The 24,629-nt window shown below is 38.9% G+C and overlaps 1 protein-coding gene across 2 annotated transcripts in view; it reads right to left on the bottom strand.

The window, feature by feature from the left end:
* The window catches only part of PAFAH1B1 (platelet activating factor acetylhydrolase 1b regulatory subunit 1), a 59,759-nt gene that overhangs the window by 21,310 nt on the left and 13,820 nt on the right, over window positions 1-24,629 (bottom strand). For both annotated transcript variants that reach the window (XM_054008788.1, XM_054008789.1), the window contains exons 2-3: window positions 11,077-11,294; window positions 6,443-6,527 (exon numbers count right to left, since the gene is read on the bottom strand). In XM_054008788.1, the coding sequence (XP_053864763.1) occupies window positions 6,443-6,527; window positions 11,077-11,108 (117 nt within the window). In that variant the 5' untranslated portion in view covers window positions 11,109-11,294. The remainder of the gene's footprint in view (window positions 1-6,442; window positions 6,528-11,076; window positions 11,295-24,629) is intronic.

The following is a 24,629-nucleotide window of genomic DNA, read 5'->3' as shown; positions in this document are numbered from 1 at the left end:
ACCTACAGATGGAAACCTGAAGTCAGCCATATTTTCTATATCCTTGCTGGTATCTACATCAGGAAGAAGGAAAGGAGGAGCAAAGTCTGCTATATATAGGTGAGGTAATGTTCCTCCGAAGTCTTGGTCTCCTCACAGGAACTTATTTCAGTTATAGAAAGTTACAGTAATACACTATAGAAATCAAGATTTCTATGCCAGAAGCCAAGGCATCCTGTAACTTGCAAAGATATTTGTTAGGAGACAAAAAAGTTACCCAAAACAGAAGTCATTTGATGAATCAAGCCATGGATAAACAAAACAGTTTAGACTTGGAGGATTCTCTACAAATATTCCATTCTAGCTCCAGAAGGTGCATCAGAGCAGTATGTTTTGACAAACCTGACTTCATCATTTGGTACCAGGTTATAGTTCTTTTTGAAATTATCACAAGTCTTAGATACTGGGGCACTGCCTGGATGGCAAAGCTCTTAAGTGGAGTGATACACAGGATCAATCTTAAGAGCATCTCCCATAAATCATGACAGTCCCTGAAGAGCTTTTTTCATCTGTACATGCCTTTTGGGTTGAGCAGTTCTGGAGTCCTGATATTTCCATAAACTCTTATTTCATTCAATATCAAGATGAAGACATAATAAATTAATATCCTGTGTCCAATCTTATTCTAAAACCCCAGGATTCTTTACTATTAGATTATGAGAAAATAAGGTAACCAAAGTTTAAAGGAATCTGTGTGGAATTGTTTTTTGGGTGCAGAAGGGCCATGCCATCAGATAATTCCTTCTCCTCTCCTGACAAACTGGATAACTCTGACCAGTTAGCTCTTTGAAGCTTCACTAGCAGCCAGAAGTACCAAGAATCCCCTTTTTTCCCCTAAGTTTTCAGAGACAGACTCCATTAGGTTGTTCACTTAATGAAGTCAAGATGCAGGTGGGGAATAGGTGCTTACTACATATGCTTTGATGAACAAGGCCTGGGGCATGGGAGGGGAACAGAAGGTTGAAGCTCTAGAAGCAATAACTATAACAAAGCTTGGATGGTTGAGGATTTTTCCCCCAAGCATTTTTCTCCCTTTTAAGGATCAGGGGCTCAGTCAAGAAGCTCCAACAATGAGCAACTGACCCCACCACTACAGGGGGATAACAATCTTCCCTAGTAAACACCAAGAATATGAGGAAAGGAGGCAAACGCACTGAATCCTAATCCTCCCTCTGTGGGAGAGGAGAAGAGCAAGAGCAAGAACTCTGCTTCAAGGAGGGGCAAAAAAGGCAACCAGACAAGGGCATCCTGCCTACGTGACAGGTTATGTAGCTTCTGTCTCTGGGTCTTGAGTTACCTGGAGCTGGAGGAAGAATAGACTGTGGACAAAGGTGGGGGAGAAGCAAGTCTTCAGAGTGCAACACCTTGACACCCTGATATTCACCACTGTCAAGTAATTAGCATATGTTCTGTGTAAAGTATGCCTTGTGAAGTATCTTTCTAAAAGTCTTGATCTGCTAGACATTAATATCTTTTTGGATTGTATGTGCTATTGTCGTATGTGAAGTTATGAAGTTTGGCTATGTATGTGTAACTGAAATATGTGAGAGGTTGAAAACACCCACAAGCAGCCTTTCAGGTACAACAGTAAAAAGGCCAAACAATGTTAATGGTTTATTGAGGAAATGCACACAAGTATAAGGATTACCCCAGGAACTATGTACAATAGAAACCTCTCAAAGATAGCACTACACAATGGGAACTGTTTGACCCTGGTCACAGCAAAAGAGCTTTCCAGCAAGTGGGAAGAAAATATAAAAGAGGAACAATGACATCATGAGGAGACCTCATTCTCCTTGCAACAACACACTGGGAAACACCTGAGGGGTAAGGACTCAACTGTGGAAAGTGATGGTCCGAGGCTGCCAGCCTGTTATCACTCAGAATGGGAATTTGCTAATTTATATCCTACCTATCTAGACTATTAAACTCAGTTTGAGGTTTTTGTTTACTTACTAAGGTAACCTGCTTTGATCTTTTTGCTACCCCTTAATCCCTTAAAATCCATCTTGTGTAGTTAAACTTGTTTTTGCTTATTCTGAAGCCAGTATGTGGAATTCATTAGCTGGGGGGAGAGGGAAAAGGGTTCAAAAAACTGTCAAGTATCAGAGGGGTAGCCGTGTTAGTCTGGATCTGTAAAAAGCAACAGAGTCCTGTGGCACCTTTAAGACTAACAGATGTATTGGAGCATAAGCTTTCGTGGGTGAATGCATTCACCCACGAAAGCTTATGAATCCAATACATCTGTTAGTCTTAAAGGTGCCACAGGACTCTCTCTTGCTCAAAAAGCTGTGTATATCTTCCTCCATATTGAGGGAGGGGGCAGATTTAATGAGCTTACACTGTACAGATTTCTGTGCAGTGCAAGACTATATAATTTTGGGTTTACACTCCAAAGGGGGTGTGCATTTGAGTGCTGGACAATACCCAAGCTAAGTCTTCCTACACAGAGCTGATCTCAGTGTCTGTCTTTCTGCACCTGGGTGTGGCTCTACATGTATGTGTGCTGGAGGAGGCTTGAGGGCCTGGCTCAGCAGGGCAGTGCAAGGGAACACAAACTGGTAGAACCAGCAGGTTCAGTGGTACCCCAGTACATCAGGTGGTACCCCAGAGAGGGGGCAACCTGTCACAGAAAGTTTCTAGACAAATGCGTTATCTGGGTCAGGCTCCATGGTGGAGCAGCCTATTACTCCAGCAATGTTTGGGAGAACTTGATTTATTTGCAGCATTTATCAGTATTGGAACCAGAATCAATCCCCAGATAGGGCTCTGCTTAACTCCTTACCACTCACTGAACCCACTATTGTTAGTCCTTTTTAGCTGTTTTAAAGTAGTCCCATCTAATTCACATTTTCCTATGAGAAAATTCCTATGTGCAATTTTAACTAACTTGATTTTCTTGTACCTCCCTTAAGACTATCAAATAACCAGATTGCCTACCATATTTAGGTCTTTTAACCTTGGGGGGATGGGGAGGGAACACTTAATTAGGTTGATGGATAAGTTTGATAAGTGAATGTTTTTATGGTTTTCAATTATAAAATGTAGGATATCCCAATTAAACCTTTCTGCTGATTTGTTACTTAGAACACTGAGTGCAGTTTAGGGAAAATCAAGTAAAACCTCAACTGAATATTTTGGAAAATAGGATGAACAATCCAAATTTTAAGAGAAATGCTAATTTACATAGTTTGTTTGCTAGTCCTGAGGGTTATTTTCAGAAATAGGTGGAAAGCACAATCACAAATGTAACCTGCTCATAGTCAACTCAAAACTTCTCCTGATTAATCTTACATATATGAACATAATATTAATTTCACTACAGATTTTCAATCCAAAACAAGGGATTTGTCCATTTTAGAGTCAGTAAAACAAAGATCAGGGATTTTCTTCATATGATTTGGAAGTGAGAAAACTGGCAAGTGTTTGGTCAAAACACATTGCACATATGCAAAAGAAGTTTTTGAATTTGAATATAATCCAGTTTTCAAGTTCCACTGACCAGTTGTTATGGAGACAAGTACCATACAAATGAAACAAAAATGAAAGACAGGGTTAAATTCACCTGCGCTGTGAATCCATCAATGGAATTACGATGACAATAAGTTTGGCCCACTATTTCTAATAAGCAGTAAACTGGCTATTCTGTCAAAATAAATTGTTTGGCAGGATTTCTGAGTAACTAAGTTAACACTACTAAAACTTTTCTTCCTTCTACATTACCACCAACTGACTTCTAGCAGTTTCAGGTACTGAAGTAGCTTTATGAGTCCAACCCAGGACATAACAGGAACATTTTCTGGATACTCTCAGTATGATGAACATTGAAAATGTGACTAACATGGTACAGGCTTTACTGCTCATAGAACATTAACTGTTATTGACAGTCTCTGCAGATGCAAACCGTGCAATGTTATTAGCCTTTCCAGTTTCAAAAGGACCTTCATAACTTATTCCTCTATGAAATCTTAGATTATGGAGTAAAAAAGCAAGGTATGTGGATAACATGAGAATAATATGATTGCAGATCTGTTATTTTATAGAAATGGTAGTTTTAATAAAAGTTTAAATGGACCTTCAAAAAAAGGTTGATAGATGAAGTATTTGGGTCAGAATGTGCTTAATGTCTTTCCAAAAAATCAATACTAGGAAAAAATCAAAGAGCAATTTTTAAACAAATGGCATATGTTCAACTGTTCAAGAGATGCTTTCACTTGAGTTTTAAATGATTTATTTTTTAAAAATAAGTCTTTGCGGCCATCGAGTTCAAGATGTCAAATATTAGTAATTTTACTGACATGCAAGGTATTCTCAATCTGTAATAACTGACTCAATTTTAGAGGCTAGTATTTACGGGATTAAAGGTGACATGAGCACTTTCAGTCAACACGCCCTACTACTTATTACACATCCCTCTACCCCCTGCCTCCCATGACTATACGGAATACAATCAATGATAGTGTGAGAGAGGCACCAAACTGTTTCAGCCACATCTGGAAGGTACTTACAACTGGAGCAGACACCTGATTTCTTCACTTTAGTTCAGCAATTAGTATATCCACTACACAAAACATGTTGCACTAGCACATTAATCCTATATAGGTGGTGCTGACTAAGGTTTCAAAACAGGAGGCCCAGAATTCATAAGTCACTTAATAGTAGTTGGTTAGATAAATGCTCTAGACTACAAAAGCCTCCTTTAGTTCTCTGCTTCTGTATAATTCCCAGTAAAAAATTAAATTTGGGAGTAAGAGAGGGGACTTTCTAGCAGTTAAATAGACATCAGAAAGCCAGAAAATTTTAAAAGGTTAGAATATATGCATATAAGTACATGTAGCAGTGTTGTCTGTTCAGTCAGCAGGCCTAGTGGTCTGGCCTTCTGCCTCCAGTCTCTTTCAACCCAATGTGTCCTGGACCGAGTCCCAGCTGGGTCAGCTTCCTTGTCGGTAACCCATGGTCCTGTTCATCCCAGGGTTAGGAACAGGGGAATCTGGGCTGGGTAGGAAAAGCGTGGAATAGCCAGGATTAGGCCCACCTCCTGCTCACCTTCCCCTGGGCCACTTCCTACCACACATGATGCCTCCGTTTGAGGTGTGGCTGCTATTGGATTAGAGTCCCTTGTTTCAAACCCCCCACAGCCTGGGGCTGATACAGGAGACCCTCTGGTGCTACTGTGTGGTTCTCCTTCCTTCGAAGGATGGCTGGGGAGGGGATTCATACATAGACCTCCTTATTAGGGGCGGCTTCTTCTACTACTGAAGAGCCATGCTCCTCCAGGAAATGCCTTCTCTCCTCCACTCCGCTGGACTGCTGGAGATCTCTTTATACTGGTCTTTTCCCCAGGAGCATGCTCAACAGTGCCGGAGGGTCAGAGCATTCCTGGCCCAGTACTGCTCCAGCTCTCTTCCTGTCTCTGCCTTAGTTGCGGGGTCCACAAACCCCTTCCCAGTACAGAAGAGTAGAGGCCAAAAGATTAAAACCCCTTACAGCATTTTTAGAGTGAATACAAAAGGATATTTCTGGAAGTATGACAATCCCCACATTTTCCCCTTATGGCACAAACAATTCATCCTATTTACTTCATGCATTCCAAAAGGTTTCCCCTTGGCTTCAAACTTCCTGCCAAACCTGATATGGACAGGGTTAGTTTTAACAAAGCTAGAGGGGTCAAAAGTGAATCAGTCTTACCACTGTTAAGGTTGAAACTAACAGTCTGTTTCCATAATACTAAATTGGAAAACTGAATAATTTGTACTCCTTTCTCCAGCTGGGACCCTTAAGCATTTTAGGAGGGGCTCTGATTCATCCTATATCTGGAGAAAGTTCAGTAGAAGAATTGAGTAACCAAGGAAATGGATTAATTTTCCAGCAGAGTTAAACTAATACAGCCAGGTTCAGATGATCACCATGATCAGAACACTCAAGGAATAATATTGTGTGTCCCAGAAAATGAAATGCATTCTCCTGAACATTTACTTTTTTGGTATCAAGAAAAAGTTTATTTTATATTGCTATAGCACCTTTCATCCTGGAGGAACTCAGAGCCCTTTAGGAACTGGATCCCTACAATACCACAGAAAAGCAGGATGCTCTGGAGTGATGGGTGACAGGCAGGTGGAAAACAGGCCTAAAGAACAATACACCAGTGTCAGGAATAGGGGAGTAAAGGGGGACGAATTTTGCCCAAGAAACTTCATGTTACAGAGTTGAGACCATCACAATATAGAGAGAACATTTACTGTGTCTTAAAGCGATTATTGCATTAAGTGTGAGTATGATGTATTGATTTCCACATTGTAAGGGCTAACAGGACTGTTTTAGCAGAAGTAGTGCACTCCACAGAACTTGTATAATGGTTTACAGAACAAACGAGCTTTATGAAGAATCTTGTGTTTCAACTCACCACATCTAACTCAGCTTCCTTTTTAAAAACTGAATAAGCCTCTTCATAACCATTGGATCGAAGGTAATCTGCTATTGCTCGATTTCTAGACAAAGAAAAAAAGATTTAACAGTAAGACATTCTTATCTTAGCCACAGTTCTGAACAGTACTGAAAAACAAAATACAGAATGCATGCGTACAGATTTTCAAATTGTAACCAATAAGGTAAACCTTGTTCTTCATTGTATTAAGACAGCATCAGCTAACATGACTAAAACCTTCAAACCAACTTTAAAAGCAAACATGGCATATGAAGTTGTCATGTCAAAATATGACCAGTAAAACAAAAATGCACATTTAGTATGTAGTTTTAAATTCTAGCAAACTTGCTGTGATTAAAAAATTCAGTATTTAATAGATAAATGATGATGATAAAGGCAGCTCTTGCTCACTATTTTAATACTCATTATCCCTTTAAGTAAGGATGAAAACGCAGGTTAAGTACATAAAAGCCGCAGTGGTTTAAGAGCAGCTTTTGATTTAGCTCAAGTAGATTTTTGGGGAGCAATTTTAAGACAAACCTAAATAACCGTGCACACAGGGATTTGCACTGGTTTAACTAGGTTGGTTTAAATTCATATCTTAGATTAAACAGTGCAATTCTCTCAAGTGAACATGTCCCAAGTTTTAGAATACATTGTATTATTCTGTAAAACTAAGTTTTTAATTGGTAATGTCGGAGAAAAACAGATCTACACAGTAAAGCAGTTCCATTTTTACATAGTCACTTTTCTGAGTAGTCCCACACTTCAAAAAAACCCACCTTTCCCAGGTATGGGCTAATATTCAAAAAGTCTAATCCAGTACGTGTAGTAACTCAAGCAAGAATAGAATGTCCACGTCCTCAGTTTGTCTCCCACTATTAGGAACTCCGTTTCCTTGGGTGCATACCAATGTGTTACTGTAAAGCAGCTTATACTTCAGATAGCATCTTTTTGTTCACTGAATAACTAAAAAGCACTTAAAATATTCCAAGGCTTTAGACCAATTCCAGTTTTTTTTAAATGGTAAAACCACAAATCTCACCTCATTTAACTTTAAAAATCTTAAATAAGAAGCCACTTGCAATCTCAACCTCTCCTCATCCTACCACTTCTTCTCAAAGAAGTTCAGGGCCAGAGATAAACCTGGCAATTCTATGGATAATCCAAAATATATATCTCTCATAGCATCCTGCTTTACAGCTTACTAGAGACATGTTGTGCAGAGTCCATCATTGATATGAAACCAGACAAACTATAATCACGTGCACGGGACAACACAGTGGAAGTTTTACTCCTTTCAACTAGCACTACTTTACAAAATGACTTATTCGTCAAGAGGGTAATTAAACATTTTGACCAGCAATAATAATCTAAGCATTTTACAAAAAAAATTCCTGCTAAGTGCCAGCACTACTACAGAGCTCACCCTTGTATTATCAGACAACCAGGCTGTGTTTTCCAGTCACCTGAGCAGTGAAAAAACCTGAGCAAATACACTTCTGAAGATACAAATGAAACACGTATCCAGTAATAAGGTGCCAACTTTAGGATTATTTGAACAATAAAGGACTGCTTGGTTACGTTTAGAAGAGTCAGACAGTTAAGACCCTACAAAAAAATTATCAGTAGTTTGTAAATCAGAAGCCCAGCACTGACTGACAACAGTCATTGTTCCCATGAAGATTAAGATCTCCTTTTGCTCAATGATATACTGGCTCTTGACTCTCCACTAAGGCAAGTTACTGACATCATCAATATGGTCTCATTGGGGTAGGCTAATAACAGAGAAGCTGCAATAATCGAATGCTATAGGATGATGTACTGAATGAACTGGGAGTGGAATATGTTACACTCCACAGTGCATCACTAAGTGCCACCAACAGTAGCAAGCTCAATTTATTTTGGGAATACAGGAATCTTTGTAATTAAGTTTTACTATCATTATGCTGTGTACCAACATTCATTTCTCACAAAAGTAAAAAAAAATTGGAGGACTGCACTTATCCAGTAACAAGTCTTCACAAAAAACTTTCGAAGGACAAGTGTCTGGTACTAATTCCTTGAGCTGAATTAAAGCACTTTCAAAAACATTTCACATCATTAAGTCTTCTTTAACATGTGGATAATAGTTTATTTCAAAGTGCTCTTTAAGCACTAAATATTAATTCCTTAAAGTGAAGCAGCAACCTCTAAAAATACAAATGTTTTACCCCTCACACCTATTAACAGGCCTAAACAAGATTCTTCCAAAAAACAAAGATGGGCCCCCAAAATACTTCATACAAGGTTTTCACCTAAAATATCACCATGGAGGACAAGCTTTTAAAAAGAATCAATGGAATCCTCTCTCTCCTGCTCTCACGCACACATTTGTCCCCAACACAATAAGGCATGTACCAAAATTTCTTTTAACTTCCTTCCCTTATAAACTACTGGACCAGTAGACATCTCCAAGTCCCTCCCCAACCTCTACCCAGTTAGCTTTCCCCAGTTCCTCGGCATTCCACATCCCTGCTCATTCTCTAGGATCTTCATCACATCCCCCTCTTCCTGTTATACATTCCTCTTCCCTTATGCATTCATTCTAGACATCAACCCACTGTCTGTTAGTCTTTAAGGTGCCACCAGACTCCTTGTTGTTTTTGTAGATACAGACTAACACGGCTACCCCCTGATACTTGAACCCACTGTCTGTATTCAGAGAGAACCATCAACTCCCTCCCAGTATTTCCTACTCTCCATATGCAGAATGAATGGATCTCTGACCTCTCTACTATCTTTTCAGGCCATCCCTCCTCTAAAGGAGCCCCAAGTGCATTGTCAACTCCTAATTATCCATGCAGAATGTCTCATTATCCCCACCTTCCTGTTCATATATTTGTTCCTTGAAGTTCTGGCGTCTAGCAACCAAAAGACAATATTTTAATTCTAGAGGTGTTCAGGAAGCCTTTCCTGCCTCACTTATCCCCAGCCCTTTCATAAACAAGGCTATAAATACCCACATAACCCTTCATGAAAAAAATGTAATAGTTCACATGCCGTTTTAGTACATCAGGGTTTTGCCTCACTTAAAATTACTTTAATACAATAAAACCTGGAAGAAATGGCATGTGAATACTATTTATGTTTATATTAAGGGGATGTACTGACACGGAGGAGATACCTATGAGGGTGAAACTGAAGCAGAGAGGTGAAGTGACTTGCCCAAGATCAGACAGCAAGACACCAAAAGAGCCTGGATAAGAATGCTAGGATTCCTGACTCCCAATCTGTTTTAGTTCTTTTACCAAGCATTTTATTATTTTATTTTTAACAAGGTAAAATTCCTCCAACTTTTCCCTTCCCTTTTTATAACAGGGGGATAGTTCAGTCCATGCATTCATGAGCCATTTAAGCACTTTAGGCTGTTGTCCATCAACAATTGGGGCATTGTGCTAAACCAAACCAACTCCTGTATGCAACCACCATTTAAAACATCCCATCGTAGTTTTCTGCAAAAGCACACATGCAGAAGAGTATATGCACAGAAGACCATTCATAGTTTATCATGTGACAATTGCCTAGCTCCCAAATTGAACTGACACCACATTTGTCTCGTCTTCTTAAGCTGAACTTTCATTCTAGAAGAGGATGTAGGGAGGCGGGAGTAAGCTGCTCCAGTAGTCCCAGAGTCCTGTGCCTCTGGGCACATAGGAACCCTGCTGACTAGATCCATACCAGGCCAGAATGGTGGTAGCGTGGCAGGAGATGCACCAGCATCTGCCCAAGACACCATCTTCCTTCCCTTTTATTTCCCCCCATTAAAACAAGGAACTTGGAGAGACTTCTGGACTCATTTTGTATTAATTTCTTCATGACTAACACCCCTCTCTTTCATTGATGGGGGAAGAGAGGCTAAGGGTGACAATGGAAATTGGAAAGTAGGTTATTTATTGTGAACTCCAATAATGAAGCAGAGTGGGTCACGGACAGATTGCAAGAAGGGGATCATTTATTTTATGTCTGGAAACTAGAGACTTAGCAACACTGTACCTTTATCATCATTTTACTTGCATTGGACATATATTTCTCATTCCACACACCTGCATATTGTTTTGACTCTATTTACATTGGTCCTGCAGAACTTGTGTGCGCTTGCTAGGCATCACAAACAGAACACAGAGCAAATATTTTAAAACTCTAAACTTCAATATTTTATTCTTATGTACTTTGAACAAACTACATCTAATTTTCAACAAATCATTCCTATGCCAAAAACCAAAACTTCCAGCTTCGACCTCACAGTATAAAAGTTTTAAAAGACTGTTTCAAATAATTGGTTACGTTTTCCCTCCTCCAGTCTACCATTCCTGAACTCCTATCCTTAAACACTCAAGTTTATACCAGCAAGTTCTTTGCTAGTATAACCAAAGTACAGATGTAGAGAGATCATTAAAAGGTAATTCACAGAAACTTAACTGAAGTAGAACAAATACGTGAAGAGCCATTTCATTGGAATCAAACTGGAAGAGAAAGATCAGTGTTTCTTTGGAAGGCTGATGAAATAAGAACCAAGTGTAAGCAAAGGTTACTTTTGCTATTTTAAATAAATACTGTAAAAAAATACTTACAGTTCGTCTCGTTGCCTCTGTGACAGCACCATGGTGGCTGTGATGTCAGGCTAACGTGATTCAGCTGTGGCTGCCTCTTCAAGATTAAAAAACCTTGTGAATCCTGGATCCAAAATTCAGTCTGCCACAGAGCAGCTTCAACAAAAAGGAAAATGTTTCTCCACACGTGAAATCCAACAGGAAATCTGGAGGCATTCAACAGGGAAGGTTCATTCCATCTAGAAGGGGGAAAAAAAATACATTTTGCTTTTCAAAAGGATTATGAAGCCATTTGAAGCTGTTTTGGAGTCACATGAACATCTACATACCCAGGTTGGAATAGTGAAAATGGACACGTATGTGTGCAAATTACTGCATTCTTCCCACGTTAATTTTTCCGTCTTGCACCCTTGCAAGTTCCACCTCTCAGAAGAGAGGTCTGGATAGGCTACAGCTGTCTCCTTCAATCTTTAGTTGCTTTCCTCACAGCAGTCTCCATAACTCTAACGATCTACATCTCCACACCACATTGTGAAGTGAAGATTTCCCAATTATTTTAGCCCATTTCAGTTTGCAACACCCAGCACAGAGGATCGCTAATGATCTGAACCATTTTGGTACTGCTAGTTTCTCCCAAATTCAAGGATGGACTTTAAGGCAAAGTGCCTCTGAATTAAAGCTACAAAGCTATTGAGTGTACTCAAGCATTTATGCCACAGCCTACAACATGAAAAAGCAGTACTAATATGAGATTTTTAAGCCTGTCATCACACCATCCAAAAAAAGTACACTAGAATTTCCACTGTAACGTGGACTAATCATCTGCTAAACATACCTTTAAAAAAGTAAATATTAGTACTAAGTCTTCACCCAGCCATTAAGTTTTAAAATAGATTTTTAAAATCTGACCAGGTAGTATAATTCTTGGTGTTCTGGGTTACCTTGAAGCTTGTTGCTTTAACTGTACTGAGGTGGGTCTTGCAAACAGTAACCAGCCACTTATGACAGATTTTCAAATTCATTCTCAACATTATCTTCAAAATCTAAATCTTTACAGTGGTAGGATGAGTCATGGCATAAGTTTTGCTTTTCACCACTTAACCTTATCCTATGCATTACTGGCATTTTAATATCCTTAGTGTGTAGACTACTTTTACTGGATGGTTATGATCAGATTTGGACCAGGAGCTGTCATTTGAATCACTTTAACACAGCTTCCCCTGCAGTTCCAGCGATCTTCCATGCTCTAGGTTCTGTTGTGCAATCAGCAATATCATTATGAGCAAGCCAGGATCCTGCATCATTGCCTATTTTTTGCACGCACTTGACAAGTGTCTCTGTACCACATCATTTGCTCAGTCCTCTGAAGAACAAAGCAGACTGACCAAACGAGTGAGTGATTTTTAGGAATATAGAGTAAAATGTGAAAATAAAAATGTTACAGTACTTCTGTGCTCAGTTTACCTTGCATTTGGAATATTTATTTTTAATAAAAACAGTTTAATCCAGAATTTTGGTAAGAAGCCTGTTCAAAGCAGACCGTGTTCTTTTATACCCTAAACTCAATGCTTTCGTACACATACTTTAGTCCACATCCTCAAAAGCTAGATTTAGGAATAGTGCTTAAAAAAATATTTAGCTGTTATCATATGCTAACACCATTTGGCTATCCATTGTGGACATGGGGAAGATGTGCTTTGAAGTTAAATCTAGGCTATAAGTTATTTGTATTATGGTAGAGCCTAGGTGCTCTGCTCTCAGCTCCTCTATACTAGGCATTGTATACACAGTATTAACTATCCCTGCCCCAAAAAGCTTACAATCTCAACAAGATTGACAATTTAGTTTGCTTGACCCCATCCACAATACCAGTCAAACAGTGTTTTTCATGAATTAACAGAAACAGTGCTGTAGGAGCTGACCGTATGGCCTCCATGCCATCAGCAAGAGACAGCAAAGATGACTACTTCTTATCTTAGTCTTGCGCCTATGCCTTGCTTCGTGATATGGGTTGTTACAAGGAGGAGAGAGAGAAATTGTTCTCCTTAACCTCTGGAGGATAGGACAAGAAGCAATGGGCTTAAATTGCAGCAAGGGCGGTTTAGGTTGGACATTAGGAAAAACTTCCTAACTGTCACAGTGGTTAAGCACTGGAATAAATTGCCTAAGCAGGTTGTGGAATCTCCATCATTGGGGCTTTTTAAGAGCAGGTTGGACAAACACCTGTCAGGGATGGTCTAGATAATACTTAATCCTGCCTTGAGTGCAGGAGACTGGACTAGACTAGATGACCTCTTGAGGTCCCTTCCAGTTCTATGATTCTATGCAGTTACAATGTAGCCCTTGAAGACTGACCTTTTGCAGTACAGGGAAGAAGTGGTATTCAAGTTAAGGGGGGAGGGAGGGGGAGAAGAGAGAATATGTATTACAAAACCATTGTCCCTTGAATTGATTAGAAAAGGTGCCCTCTAGCGGGCAATGCTGCCAGACCTTTGGGCATTCCAAACCACCACTTAGCCTTGCAATGGCTCTTTGGGTTTAAGAGTAACGGTCTAGATACTTATCTAGTTTATAGCACTCTAGTTGAAAACTGCAAAACAAAGTATTCTAAATACAAATACAAGCATTGTTCACAATGAAAGAATCCACTTGTTTCTGAAATACACTAGTCCTATAGGTAAGAGTAGGAATAAAGGCAGACAAATATTCCTGACAAGCTGATGATCCACCCATTCAACCGGCTACAGAAATCAGACTCCACAGCTGGCTGCCAAGAAGCTCCACCACCTAAACTTCAAGTAATGGGATACCAACACTGTCTGCAGCATTAAACTTTAGATACTAGATCATATATTAAGAAAATATGAACTTCTAACACTCACTCAACCTAGCAAAAAAATTAAGGCTACCTGATGCAGACTTATTTAAATTCAGCATTCCAGATACATGCAGAGTCTATACTACAAAAGGTTTTCTCCATCTACACCTACAATTTTAATGTAAACCCTAGATTCTGGATTAATATAAATAAAATGCAATAAGTAGTCCCTATATTCATAGCAGATATTTCAGAATACTACACAAATACTGTAACTCGAACAATAAAGTCATGACCCAATATTTTGTCAGACAATTTTACATCTAGGAACCACAGGCCTGTTTTTCTGTGACACTAGTTGATGTGATTCACTGTTTAGAGAGGAAGCGGTTAGCAGGCCATGATTCTCAATTTTTCAGAAGGGAACTGCACAGCAAAGAAGAAGGGTGTCCTTCAAAGTCAGCATTTGATTTGCTTGTAAAACTCAGTAACAGCAAGTCAAAAACAAAAACAAAAGGAAAGCAAACAAATTGGAGCTAGTGCCATTAATACGAAAAGTAAAGAATTAGGTTACTTTTAAACAAAAAAGTAGTGAAATATGCTATATATACACACACTTTTTTATTGAAACAGTGACAATTATGAAATTTGCGTTTTAGGAAGCTTCTTTTGACGCAGTTCTACCATACATGTTTAATGGAATATCAAAGGTGTGTGATTTTTGTAGCTCTGATAACACTGCCTCTCCTCCTTTCCTCCTGCACACACCTCCTACCAGTGTGTTGTGGTAAGAGCTATGAAATGATGGGCAATTCCTGAAAGTTCTGGTCCATTTCTTACCACTTTCCATTCTGCTTTGCGAAAGTCAGACATCATGCATGAGGACATGATCATTCTGCCCATGTCATGGACTCCAAATGCCTTATGCAACTCTCGACCAACTAGCTGACTATTAAGTTAGGTCCTCTCTATACTGAAACAGACAGCATCTAGGTTTACCTGGACAAGACCATGGATTTGAATCCAGTTGCAAAACCTTGTATTTCTACAAAGGCTGAGCCAAATCACATTAAACTGTGGTTGAATGGAAATGTATAGCCAGGGCTTTAGATCAGTAGGCTGTCTGACCAAAATGGTCCTGTGGGCAGTGCATACACATCCTGAAAAATTCATAAAGAGATTGTTGTTTCTAAACTGGAAGTTACTTCACATATAAGGAACAAGCACTACTCCCATATACAAGAACTCTAATCTCTTGATATCAGCTTTGAAACCTACTAGTACTTCCCCTGAATATATTCATTTACATATAGATCTTGAACCATCATACCAAATTTTCATGTAGTTTGGAAATAAGTTATGTTTCATCTCTGGAAATTTAGCAAAAAACTGAATGAAGAGTCAAATGAAACAGCCTTCATATTATCAAAACCTTTAACTAGAACAAGGAGCTTGATTTTCTGAAATGTTGATTTCTTCTCGATCAATGGAAAATGTGAGCTATAGGTGCTCTACAACTGTGAAGGCTAAGGGGGAAGAACAGGGTGGATAAAAATCAATGTTTAAAAAAAAAAAATCAGATTTTTCATTTAAATCGGAGTTTTCCTCAAAAAACATTTTATCTAAAGATAGCTTTAATTAAGATACATTATAGCTTAAAGATATCTCATCATGGAATAAGGATTATAAATTCTAATTCTATAGTATGAGAATATATTCATGTAATGTTTAAGAAAAGTTTTGTAAATGAATTCCAATAGTTCATGGATTAGTGACCCAATCTTATGGGGTTCCAGGGGCTTCTGTATAGATTATTTATTTAATCTTTCTATCTACCCAATGGGACTCAGTGCTCAGTCTAGAAGATACCATCAGAGATGCTTAGTTTTGCAGTTCTCAAACTGTGGATTTGTGTCTCCAGAGATAACATGCTTGTTAACAGCAAAAAATGTTTTAAAATAAATAAATAAATATCCGGAGGTGAGAAATAACATGCCTCAACCATATTGTCCCTCTATAAATTTGTGGACACAGAGTCAATCCCTCACCTCTCTCTAAAAGTGCAAAGTTTCAAAAAGTTCAATGAATAGAAGATTGTTGGGGGCAGAATAGATCTGGACAAGGAGTAGTAGTCTATAGATAAATGTGAGAAGGGAGGAACAGGCAGTAGAAACAAAAGTGAAACTGTTTGAGCAGAATATTCCAGGAGTCTTGAGGTCTTTCTGAGTGATTTGAGATCTACCATACCATTCTCTCATTAGGAGGGAAAACCTATAATGGCAGCAGGCTTTAAAAGACCCAGTTTGGGAATATCTTAATGAAGTTCCTCTACCTGTGGGTAAGACAGGCATGTGTGTAAAATGCAAACAGTGCAACAAAGAAAAAACTAAATTCAACAATTCATATGCTTGTTTTGTTAAAATATTATATGTTTGCTGTTGAAGAAAAAAATCCAGACTACACAACGCTGATTTAGTCTATCTGGTGATTTTCTCCTCCTAATACAACATGGCAAGAAAATCCTTCAAATATTAATGATTAACCTGTTGAATTGGAGATAGGTCACCTCCCAATGACTTCATAAATATCTGCTTCAATTACCTTTGGTAAATGAAATAACCAATCATTCATTTTCTGATACAGCTGTCAAACTAATCTGAAAAGTTTTCAAAATAAATCACTTAAATATAGTGTGTACCTTCTAAAAATGAATAGATAGCAGTATAGTTTTCCCCCCCACTTGCCTTGAAGGGACCATCTACAGGGGAAGCATAGTCTGATCTCCAGACCCTCTCCATCCCTAGTGTACAAAGCTAGCAAGGAAGATTAGGATGGTGGTTTTTGTAATGTGACAACAGTCCACTAAGAACCAGATCCCATTAGATAACTGTTTTCAGTCACTACAGACAGGCTAGATTTGAACTGTGACCTAGAAGTGGAAAGCTATTATTAACCAACCAGAACTATCAGTTCCTGTCAACACCACTGCTTTAACTGTTTGTATGCATGTCTTGGTGAAGGTTTATAGTAAATTACATTCGTTCTCCTTGATTTGTCTTTTGATTCAGACAATCTGAGTCCTTTCAGCAGATGGCTAGTTTTGTTCTGTCTGAGATTAAGTCTTATTTAGATGGGTTGAACTGAGCTAAAAGACTCAAATATCTTCATACTGCAGTTAAATAGTATTCAGCCGAGTGGCATTTATACCAAGTTGTTTAATTTTAAGTAAAATGTGTAAAAACCTTAGTTGTGAAAGTCAATTCCAAAGATATTATACTACACAAGAAATAAGATAATGTTCCAGCCACAAGTTACAGTCAATATCATCATCGAGTCAAACTGGAGACAGCTCAGCCCTACCGTATGCTTAACAGTGAGGTGCTGCTGACATAATGCAGTAGGCATAAAGTCACAGATTGCTTCCACCAAAATGAGTTTCACAGCTGGCCGGGGGGTAAAAGTGTGTTTAAGGACATAATTCATTCCAACCAACAGGTTTTACACATTCATCTTATTAATTGTCTACTTAATCTGTTTAGACATCTTGCAGGATTTAAGAATCCAGAACTCTGTTTTAATAACTCAGTCTAGGCAAATGGAAGTATCAATAAGCTGAAACTCCTTCTCACTGGGAACAGGATACTGTCAGAGCCCAATAATCGTACTTAGTGTTCAAGACATTGGGACTTCTACGCCCGTTTTATCTATGCCAAATAGCATCATGGTGCCAATGCTTTTTCAACAGTTTCAGATTTTTCATTAATTTGATCACCCAACCCAGATACCTAAAATCCCTAGTGCATTAGAATGAAACAATGTTCTATTAGCAGGGATAGTGCAAACTGGTTTTTTCACCATGGTACTGCCTGCAAGGATCACCGAGTCCTCACATCTCTGGTATGGGCCTTTGCTAACAGATTCTGGGGTTCTTTATGTAAAGAAACTGGAGCCCATGCCATTTTACATATGCAAATGCCAGATACATACAAACAGTGAAACCACATATGCAAGAGGTAAAGCTTAATTTACTGAGTAGTAAGATAAGTTCCTGGTAAAAGAGTGGTTTTGACTTCCTCTTATTTCTGTTTTAGGTGTTATTACAGAAAGTGCAGATATTAAGTACTATGCTGTGCAAACAGTGCCATTTCTCACAAATGAATGAAGGCTCTATCAAATTTGACATTCAAACAGCTGAGAAAACTCAAGCAAGGCTAACACATTAAGAACATAAGAACAGCCATACTGGGTCAGACCAAAGGTCCATCTAGCCCAGTATCCTGTCTTCTGACAATGGTCAATGCCGGGTGCCCCAGGGGGAATTAACAGAACAGGGAATCATCAAGTGATCCATGCCCTATCACCCATTCCCAGCTTCTGGCAAACAGAGGCTACGGACACCGTCTCTGTCCATCCTGGCTAATAGCTAATTCTTCCCACTTCACTAAAGGGCTGCAAGCACCTTATGAAAACTGAAATATGTTCCTCTTTCCTCATTACTAAGATCATGCTCATGAACAGGATCTTATAAAATTCACCTGTTTATTCCTTATCTGAATACAATTCTGTTAATGTCAACAGCTTACTCAGATAATATCTTGCAAATAGAAGATTCTTTTTCATGCAAATCTACGTTTTTCTTCATTTTCTATAAAGAACAAATAAACAATCAGGATTTTTTCTAAATAAATTGAGTTATCCACTAAGTATTAGCAGCTATTTAAATACTAAAACTGAGACAGCCCTAGCCACTCATGGAGCTGTCTATGCTATAGAATATTTTAGCTTCAAACCTGATTAAAGAAATGGTTGACTTCATATTGATGATGTCCACATGCCCAACTCATGAACAGAGCAATATTATGAGGCTACACATGCTTCCAATATTTCTTTGCTGTTTAGATAACATAATTACACATAGTTAAATGGTCTTAACAAGTGCTACCTCCCAGGTCTTGTGCATCTCAATACAGCATAGCTGTGAAACAAATACACAGTCCTTTCCTTTACTTCTGGTACAAGCAACTGAAGCAGTGGGATAGCTGCCCAGAATTTTCCTGAATATACATATATGAATGGCTGTAAGCGTGTGAGCAGGTCAACATGGTCACGCACTGCTGGCATGGCTTAAAACAGAGGCTTTTCCTCTGGAAGTAGCATATCACAAACCAGTGAAAACTAATGATTTATTTATTGTAATTGTATATCGAAGAGGTCAACTGTGTAGCTCAGGGGTCGGCAACCTTTCAGAAGTGGGGTGCCGAGTCTTCATTTATTCACTCTCGTTTAAGGTTTCACGTGCCAGTCATACATTTGAACATTTTTAGAAGGTCTCTTTCTAGAAGTCTATAATATATAACTAAACTGTTGTTGTATGTAAAGTAAATAAGGTTTTAAAAATGTTTAAGAAGCTTCATTAAAAAATTAAATTAAAACGCAGAGCCCCCGGACCGGTGGCCAGGACCCGAGCAGTGTGCGTGCCACTGAAAATCAGCTCGCGTGCCGCCTTCAGCACCCATGCCATAGGTTACCTACCCCTGGTGTACCTAATTAAGGCCTTGTCTACACTGCACTTTACAGAGCTGCAACTTTCTCGCTCAGAGGTGTGAAAAACACCTACCTGAGTGCTGAAAGTTTCAGCTACTCCCCTCGTGGGGATGGGTTTTTTTACAGTGTGGGAGAGCTCTCCCAGCGCTGGTGCTGTGACTACACAGCCACGTTAAAGCGCTGCAGTGCTTTAACGTTGCTAGTGAAGATATACCTTGAGTTACTCACCACAAGTACTCCTGTTCTTTTTGCGGATACAGACTAACACGGCTGCTACTCTGAAACCTGTCACTTTTCACTAGTAAGTCTGAGCACTACCATTGGTTCAGCAGGATACTTGCTGGAGAATTCTATGGTATTTTGGAGATAGAAATAAGTTAGTTTTGCAAAATATCCTCAACTCAGTTTATAAGAAAGCTACATGCCTCTACACACCAGCATGAGGTAGACTGTACTCCCTTTACAAATGTTTAAACTGACGAGGACTAACCGACAAGTCAAAGGTCACACAGCAAGTCAATTGCAGGCCTAGAACCCAGTATTTTCAATTCATGGATTAATTTAAGACTACACTGCCTCCCCAGTAATCTTTTTTTTTTTTTTTAAATTCAGCTAAAAAGCAAATTCCTGGTCAGTTTATTATAAGCAGTCTTATTTTGCCTGGTTAAAAAACAAAAAAGTGTCCTTTTCCAGTGCATCTCCCAGAGCACAAACAGCTTTGCTCTTGCCTTCGCCCAAATATTTAAAATTAAGATTAACAAGCAAATAATTTATCATGCTAATAGCACTACTTTATCCAGTGAAGTTAGGTGCCCTTTTGTTGACTTAAAAAAATAGTTAAATTATTTTCCTCTTGGTCTATCTGTAACAAAAGGTTAAGCAAGGTAGTCATTTAAAATGACATTACTTTGGGTAGCATTTTTGGGTAGCCATCTGCTAGTATCTTGCCTATGAATAGACCGTTCCATATCAATAAAGCTAATGAGACAACTTCACAGGCAGACAAACCTTTAAGCTTGTCATCTTACAAGACAAAGATGTAAGCAAAACAAAGATTTCAGGTTTGAAAACACACCAGGAAGAGTGTTAATGTACCACGTGGTATGGAGTTTCTCTTTTTTGCTAAAGTCATTAATACAGACAACTCAGAAAGGGTCAGTATTGTGAGCCAATAAATCCCTTAAGGTTTTTAGGAGAAATCCTATAACAGATCCAAGATAGTGTTACTACTTTCTAGAAAAATATGTAGCTAAATTAGTTGCTTGTATGATGAAGTATAGTTGTTATTTTCCTCACTTTGTCAGGTCTGTAGACTAAGGTATAGAGGTTGCCATGTTCAGATATTACAAGTTAAATTCCCGTGAACCTGTTCCACTAGAGAGAAAGTCTTGCTTTGAGATAAATATAATTAACCTACAAAAGGTAGGAACCACTGTAACTTATTTCTTTATATCTAGTGATGCTAATGTTTTAAGAGTTTTACATTTTAGCTGTAAAAATTGAAAATACAGGCTAAATATTACTCATTCCTTAAAGTTTTCTGGGTAAAAAGTTGTTGGATTGTTAAATCAGGGTTTAGTGTACTGACAACTGAACCAAGACTCAAGTTACAGATATGTGGGGTTTTTTTAAAGAAAAAACATTTTTCCTGTATCAGCTCAGAGCACTAACAGTTTACAAAAATGTTCTACTACTCAAACTATTTCGGTGTGGAATACCATAGAACACACGTACCAAAGGCAGCAAAGAATGCAGTCACATACAGTCCATCTGGCCATTTGATACAATTTAAAGCAAATATCCTAATGGATACTTGCTTTAAGAGCCAAAGGTATTTTCCATCTCCTTGACCAAATAGAACTGGTCTCATCCCAGTGTAACTAAAAAAACATGTTTTAATAGATGTTGCTGGAGATGATCCTAGAATGATGAGGGTTTTGGTTATGTTTAGGTTTTGGGGCGGGGGGGTGAGAGGTTTAAAATGCAGGAATATGATTTTTGGTGTTAGCTGGAAAATCCTATGAACAATTTTCTTACAGAGATAAGATCTACAACACTGTACTTGCTGATCAATTTAAGAGTTAATAGATCAGACGAGCCTCCTTAAAAAAAAAAAAAAAAAACACATACACACACACACACAAAACATTCTTCCCTCACCCCAAAATGAGATATTGTTTGTTTCTCCTATTGTCTGTCCTTAACCACAGTACCACTTTCTCAGTTTAAGATGGCAGTTCTGTGAAGTAAACAGATGTACTTCAAGAACAGATTTTAATTTCCAGATATCGAATGGTTAGCAATAACTGATATGACTCCCACAGACTAACAGGGCACAGATGCAATAGAGCGAAGCTTCTCTACTTCCTACTCCATGAAACTGAATGGAAACCAAAGAATAAAATGTGACAGACTTGCTCTTAATTAACTGCTTCCCTGCTAATAATGCCTTGCTCTGAAGATATGTTCAATCTTCTGAAGGAAGAGATCTCCAATAAGAAGGATAACTTCAAGCACAAAAACTTCTCCAAACACTCCTACAGCAGCTCAACTAGAAGGCCAATGAGGACAATGAGACTGAGGCCATGTCTACACAATTGGGACTGTAGCTATGATCGCTAGCTATGCCAGCATAATCCTATAGTACAGATGCAATCCAAAGCGACAGAAGGGGTATTTCAGTCTCTGTAGGAACCAATGCCCCAAGCGATGGCAGCTAGGCTGAAGGATACATTCTTCCATCAACCTAGCTGCGTCTACACCAGGGGTTAGGTTGCCATAGCTATATCGACCTATATTTTAAGCACAGGCTAGACCTGAGTGAGAGAGAGCAGGTGGCACACAATTTAGATATCATTGCTGCCCTGAGAAGGCTAACTTCAACATGAGATTCCTCTGACATATCTACTCTTCATATTACCAGAGGGTGCATCTTACATTAAAAACTTTAAAGACTCGTCCAAACATTTCTCTTTCAAAAGCAGTGTCAAGAAACAGACTAGTGAGGTTCTCATTACAGCAGACTCAGGGTGCATTTAGACAGGCTAAATATGGAGGATAGTCAACCAGGCTGAGGAAAGGTGGAGACCTGTTAGAGCCTTTCCTGTAGGGAAAAGGAGAAAGCAGAATGGCCCTGGAGCCTCTTGTTCTTTTTCTAGGAGATGATGGGAAGAAAGAAAGTTCTTTTCCCATGGGAAGTAAGCAAGCAGAGAAATATTAGTACAGGCATCCCTTCTCCTTTAAGAGAAGGGGAGGGAGGAGCATGAAGCCCCTGTTTTTCCAACAGAGAAAAACAGTAGCAGAGCAGCATATGTTGAGAAGGAGTTATTGGGTGGCAAAGGGCCTCTTGTGTACCTTGGAGCCCTGCAACAGGTAGGTAGCAGGGCAGGTCCCATATTTATATTACGGGGAAGAGCCAAGAATCCATTTAATAGGGAGAAAAGAAGAACAGAGGCCTTGCTAATTAATGGGCACTATGGGAACCCTGAATTACTATATTTGGGGCAGGAGCCCATAATTTATTGATGTTAAGACAAAGAGCCCAACTTAAATTAACTGAGTATGCCCAGCATCTTCCACTCTAGCCTAAGCCCCTAAGTATGCTACAACTTAAATTTGTAATTAGCTCCTAGCACAATTGGATCCAAGCATAGGTCATGTACACATACCACACAGTTAGAGGCTGTTACTACCTGTGACAGTTAACAGCATTTCATTCCTGCTAGCTGGTTGCCTTCCTATAACAAGTTCAACACTTTCCTACAGCATGGACAGGATCCTATAATCATATATGCATAACCAATTTAACTGGCCTTCCTTCTTTACAACACCCTATGTACTGTGACACCCCAGAGCACATTACCATACATATCAGCAATACAATTCTGTGTATACGTCCTGCTTGTAACTCTTTTCCTGGCTAAGGCTGCCTAGATTTTCCTAAAATGCATTGCTACAAACAGCAAGTACTGACACATGCACAGTTGAGATAACAAAAGCTGCTGTGTGGACAACCTATATTACTTATAACCAATTAAGGTGACCTAACTGGATATAAAAATGACAGTAAAAAGCTGTAATGAAGGCCAAAGTGCATATATGTAGTGTATTAAGCAGACATTTTTGGAGTGTCATGGGGAAGCATCCCAATGCAAAAAAGAATTTAATTATATATAAAGTACATTAGCATTCTTTTACAATTATTAAAAACTAAGTCTTACCAGCTTCTCCTGCAGTGGCAAACACCTACCCTGTTTCCCCGAAAATAAGACAGTGTCTTATATTAATTTTTGCTCCCAAAGATGCGCTAGGTCTTATTTTCAGGGGATGTCTTATTTTTCAGAAATGAAAAATGCCTTATTATCGGTGGATGCCTTATTATCGGGGAGGTCTTATTATCGGGGGGATGCCTTATATTACAACGAGAGGCAAAACTGTAAGTAGGCCTTATTTTCGGAGGATGTCTTATTTTCGGGGAAACAGGGTACTAGTCAAAAGAAAAAGCTCAGTGGTTCAAAGTTGTTATAAGAGGAGGAGTCCCCATCAACATCGAGGAAGTCCCCAACAGCATCATGGTAGAAGCCAGTGACATCTGCTAGAATTCTATTCCAAGATCCAGCTAATGGGTGACATCTTTGTCACCCTGACAAACAAGAAGTCCCCTTATTCATTCCACTTTCTGGAAGCAGCAGCTTACTGTCTGCTATGAGAAACCAATGCCCATTCCTTTATCACTAACTCTTTGTAAACCCCAAAACAGCATTTTTGATCATCCTCTCTTGTGAGCCTCCCAATAATCCTAGGTATCCTAGATTTCCTGGCATAGTTAAACTAACAAGTCTGATCAACTTCACTGCAGCCCACAGTGTTATGAATGAAGAAGTTAAACTGAAAATTATGACGATTCAGGTCTGTTTCAGAGGCTCTTAATTTTACCCTACAGATGCTTGAGAAATCTAAAAGCAGCTGCTAATTGATGGATCTATCCACAGACTCTGGAAAACACTATTAACATCTGTTTATATTCAGCATACTCTTTGCAATCACAGGGCTATGGTTTTGGGGGAGGTTTTTTTCTTTGTTTCTTTTAAAGTTGAGTTCTACAGAAACTGATGGCTTAGGCTCCCCACGCAAGTTTCCCCCACTCAAAATTGGCAGGTGGTTTTATGAGTTCCCTGCCGTGATAACTTACATGAAGACCAAAAAGAGAATC

The sequence above is a fragment of the Malaclemys terrapin genome, chromosome 18 (assembly GCF_027887155.1).
Source record: "Malaclemys terrapin pileata isolate rMalTer1 chromosome 18, rMalTer1.hap1, whole genome shotgun sequence".
Taxonomy (NCBI): domain Eukaryota; kingdom Metazoa; phylum Chordata; order Testudines; family Emydidae; genus Malaclemys; species Malaclemys terrapin.
This window is presented reverse-complemented; position numbering and strand designations above follow the sequence as displayed.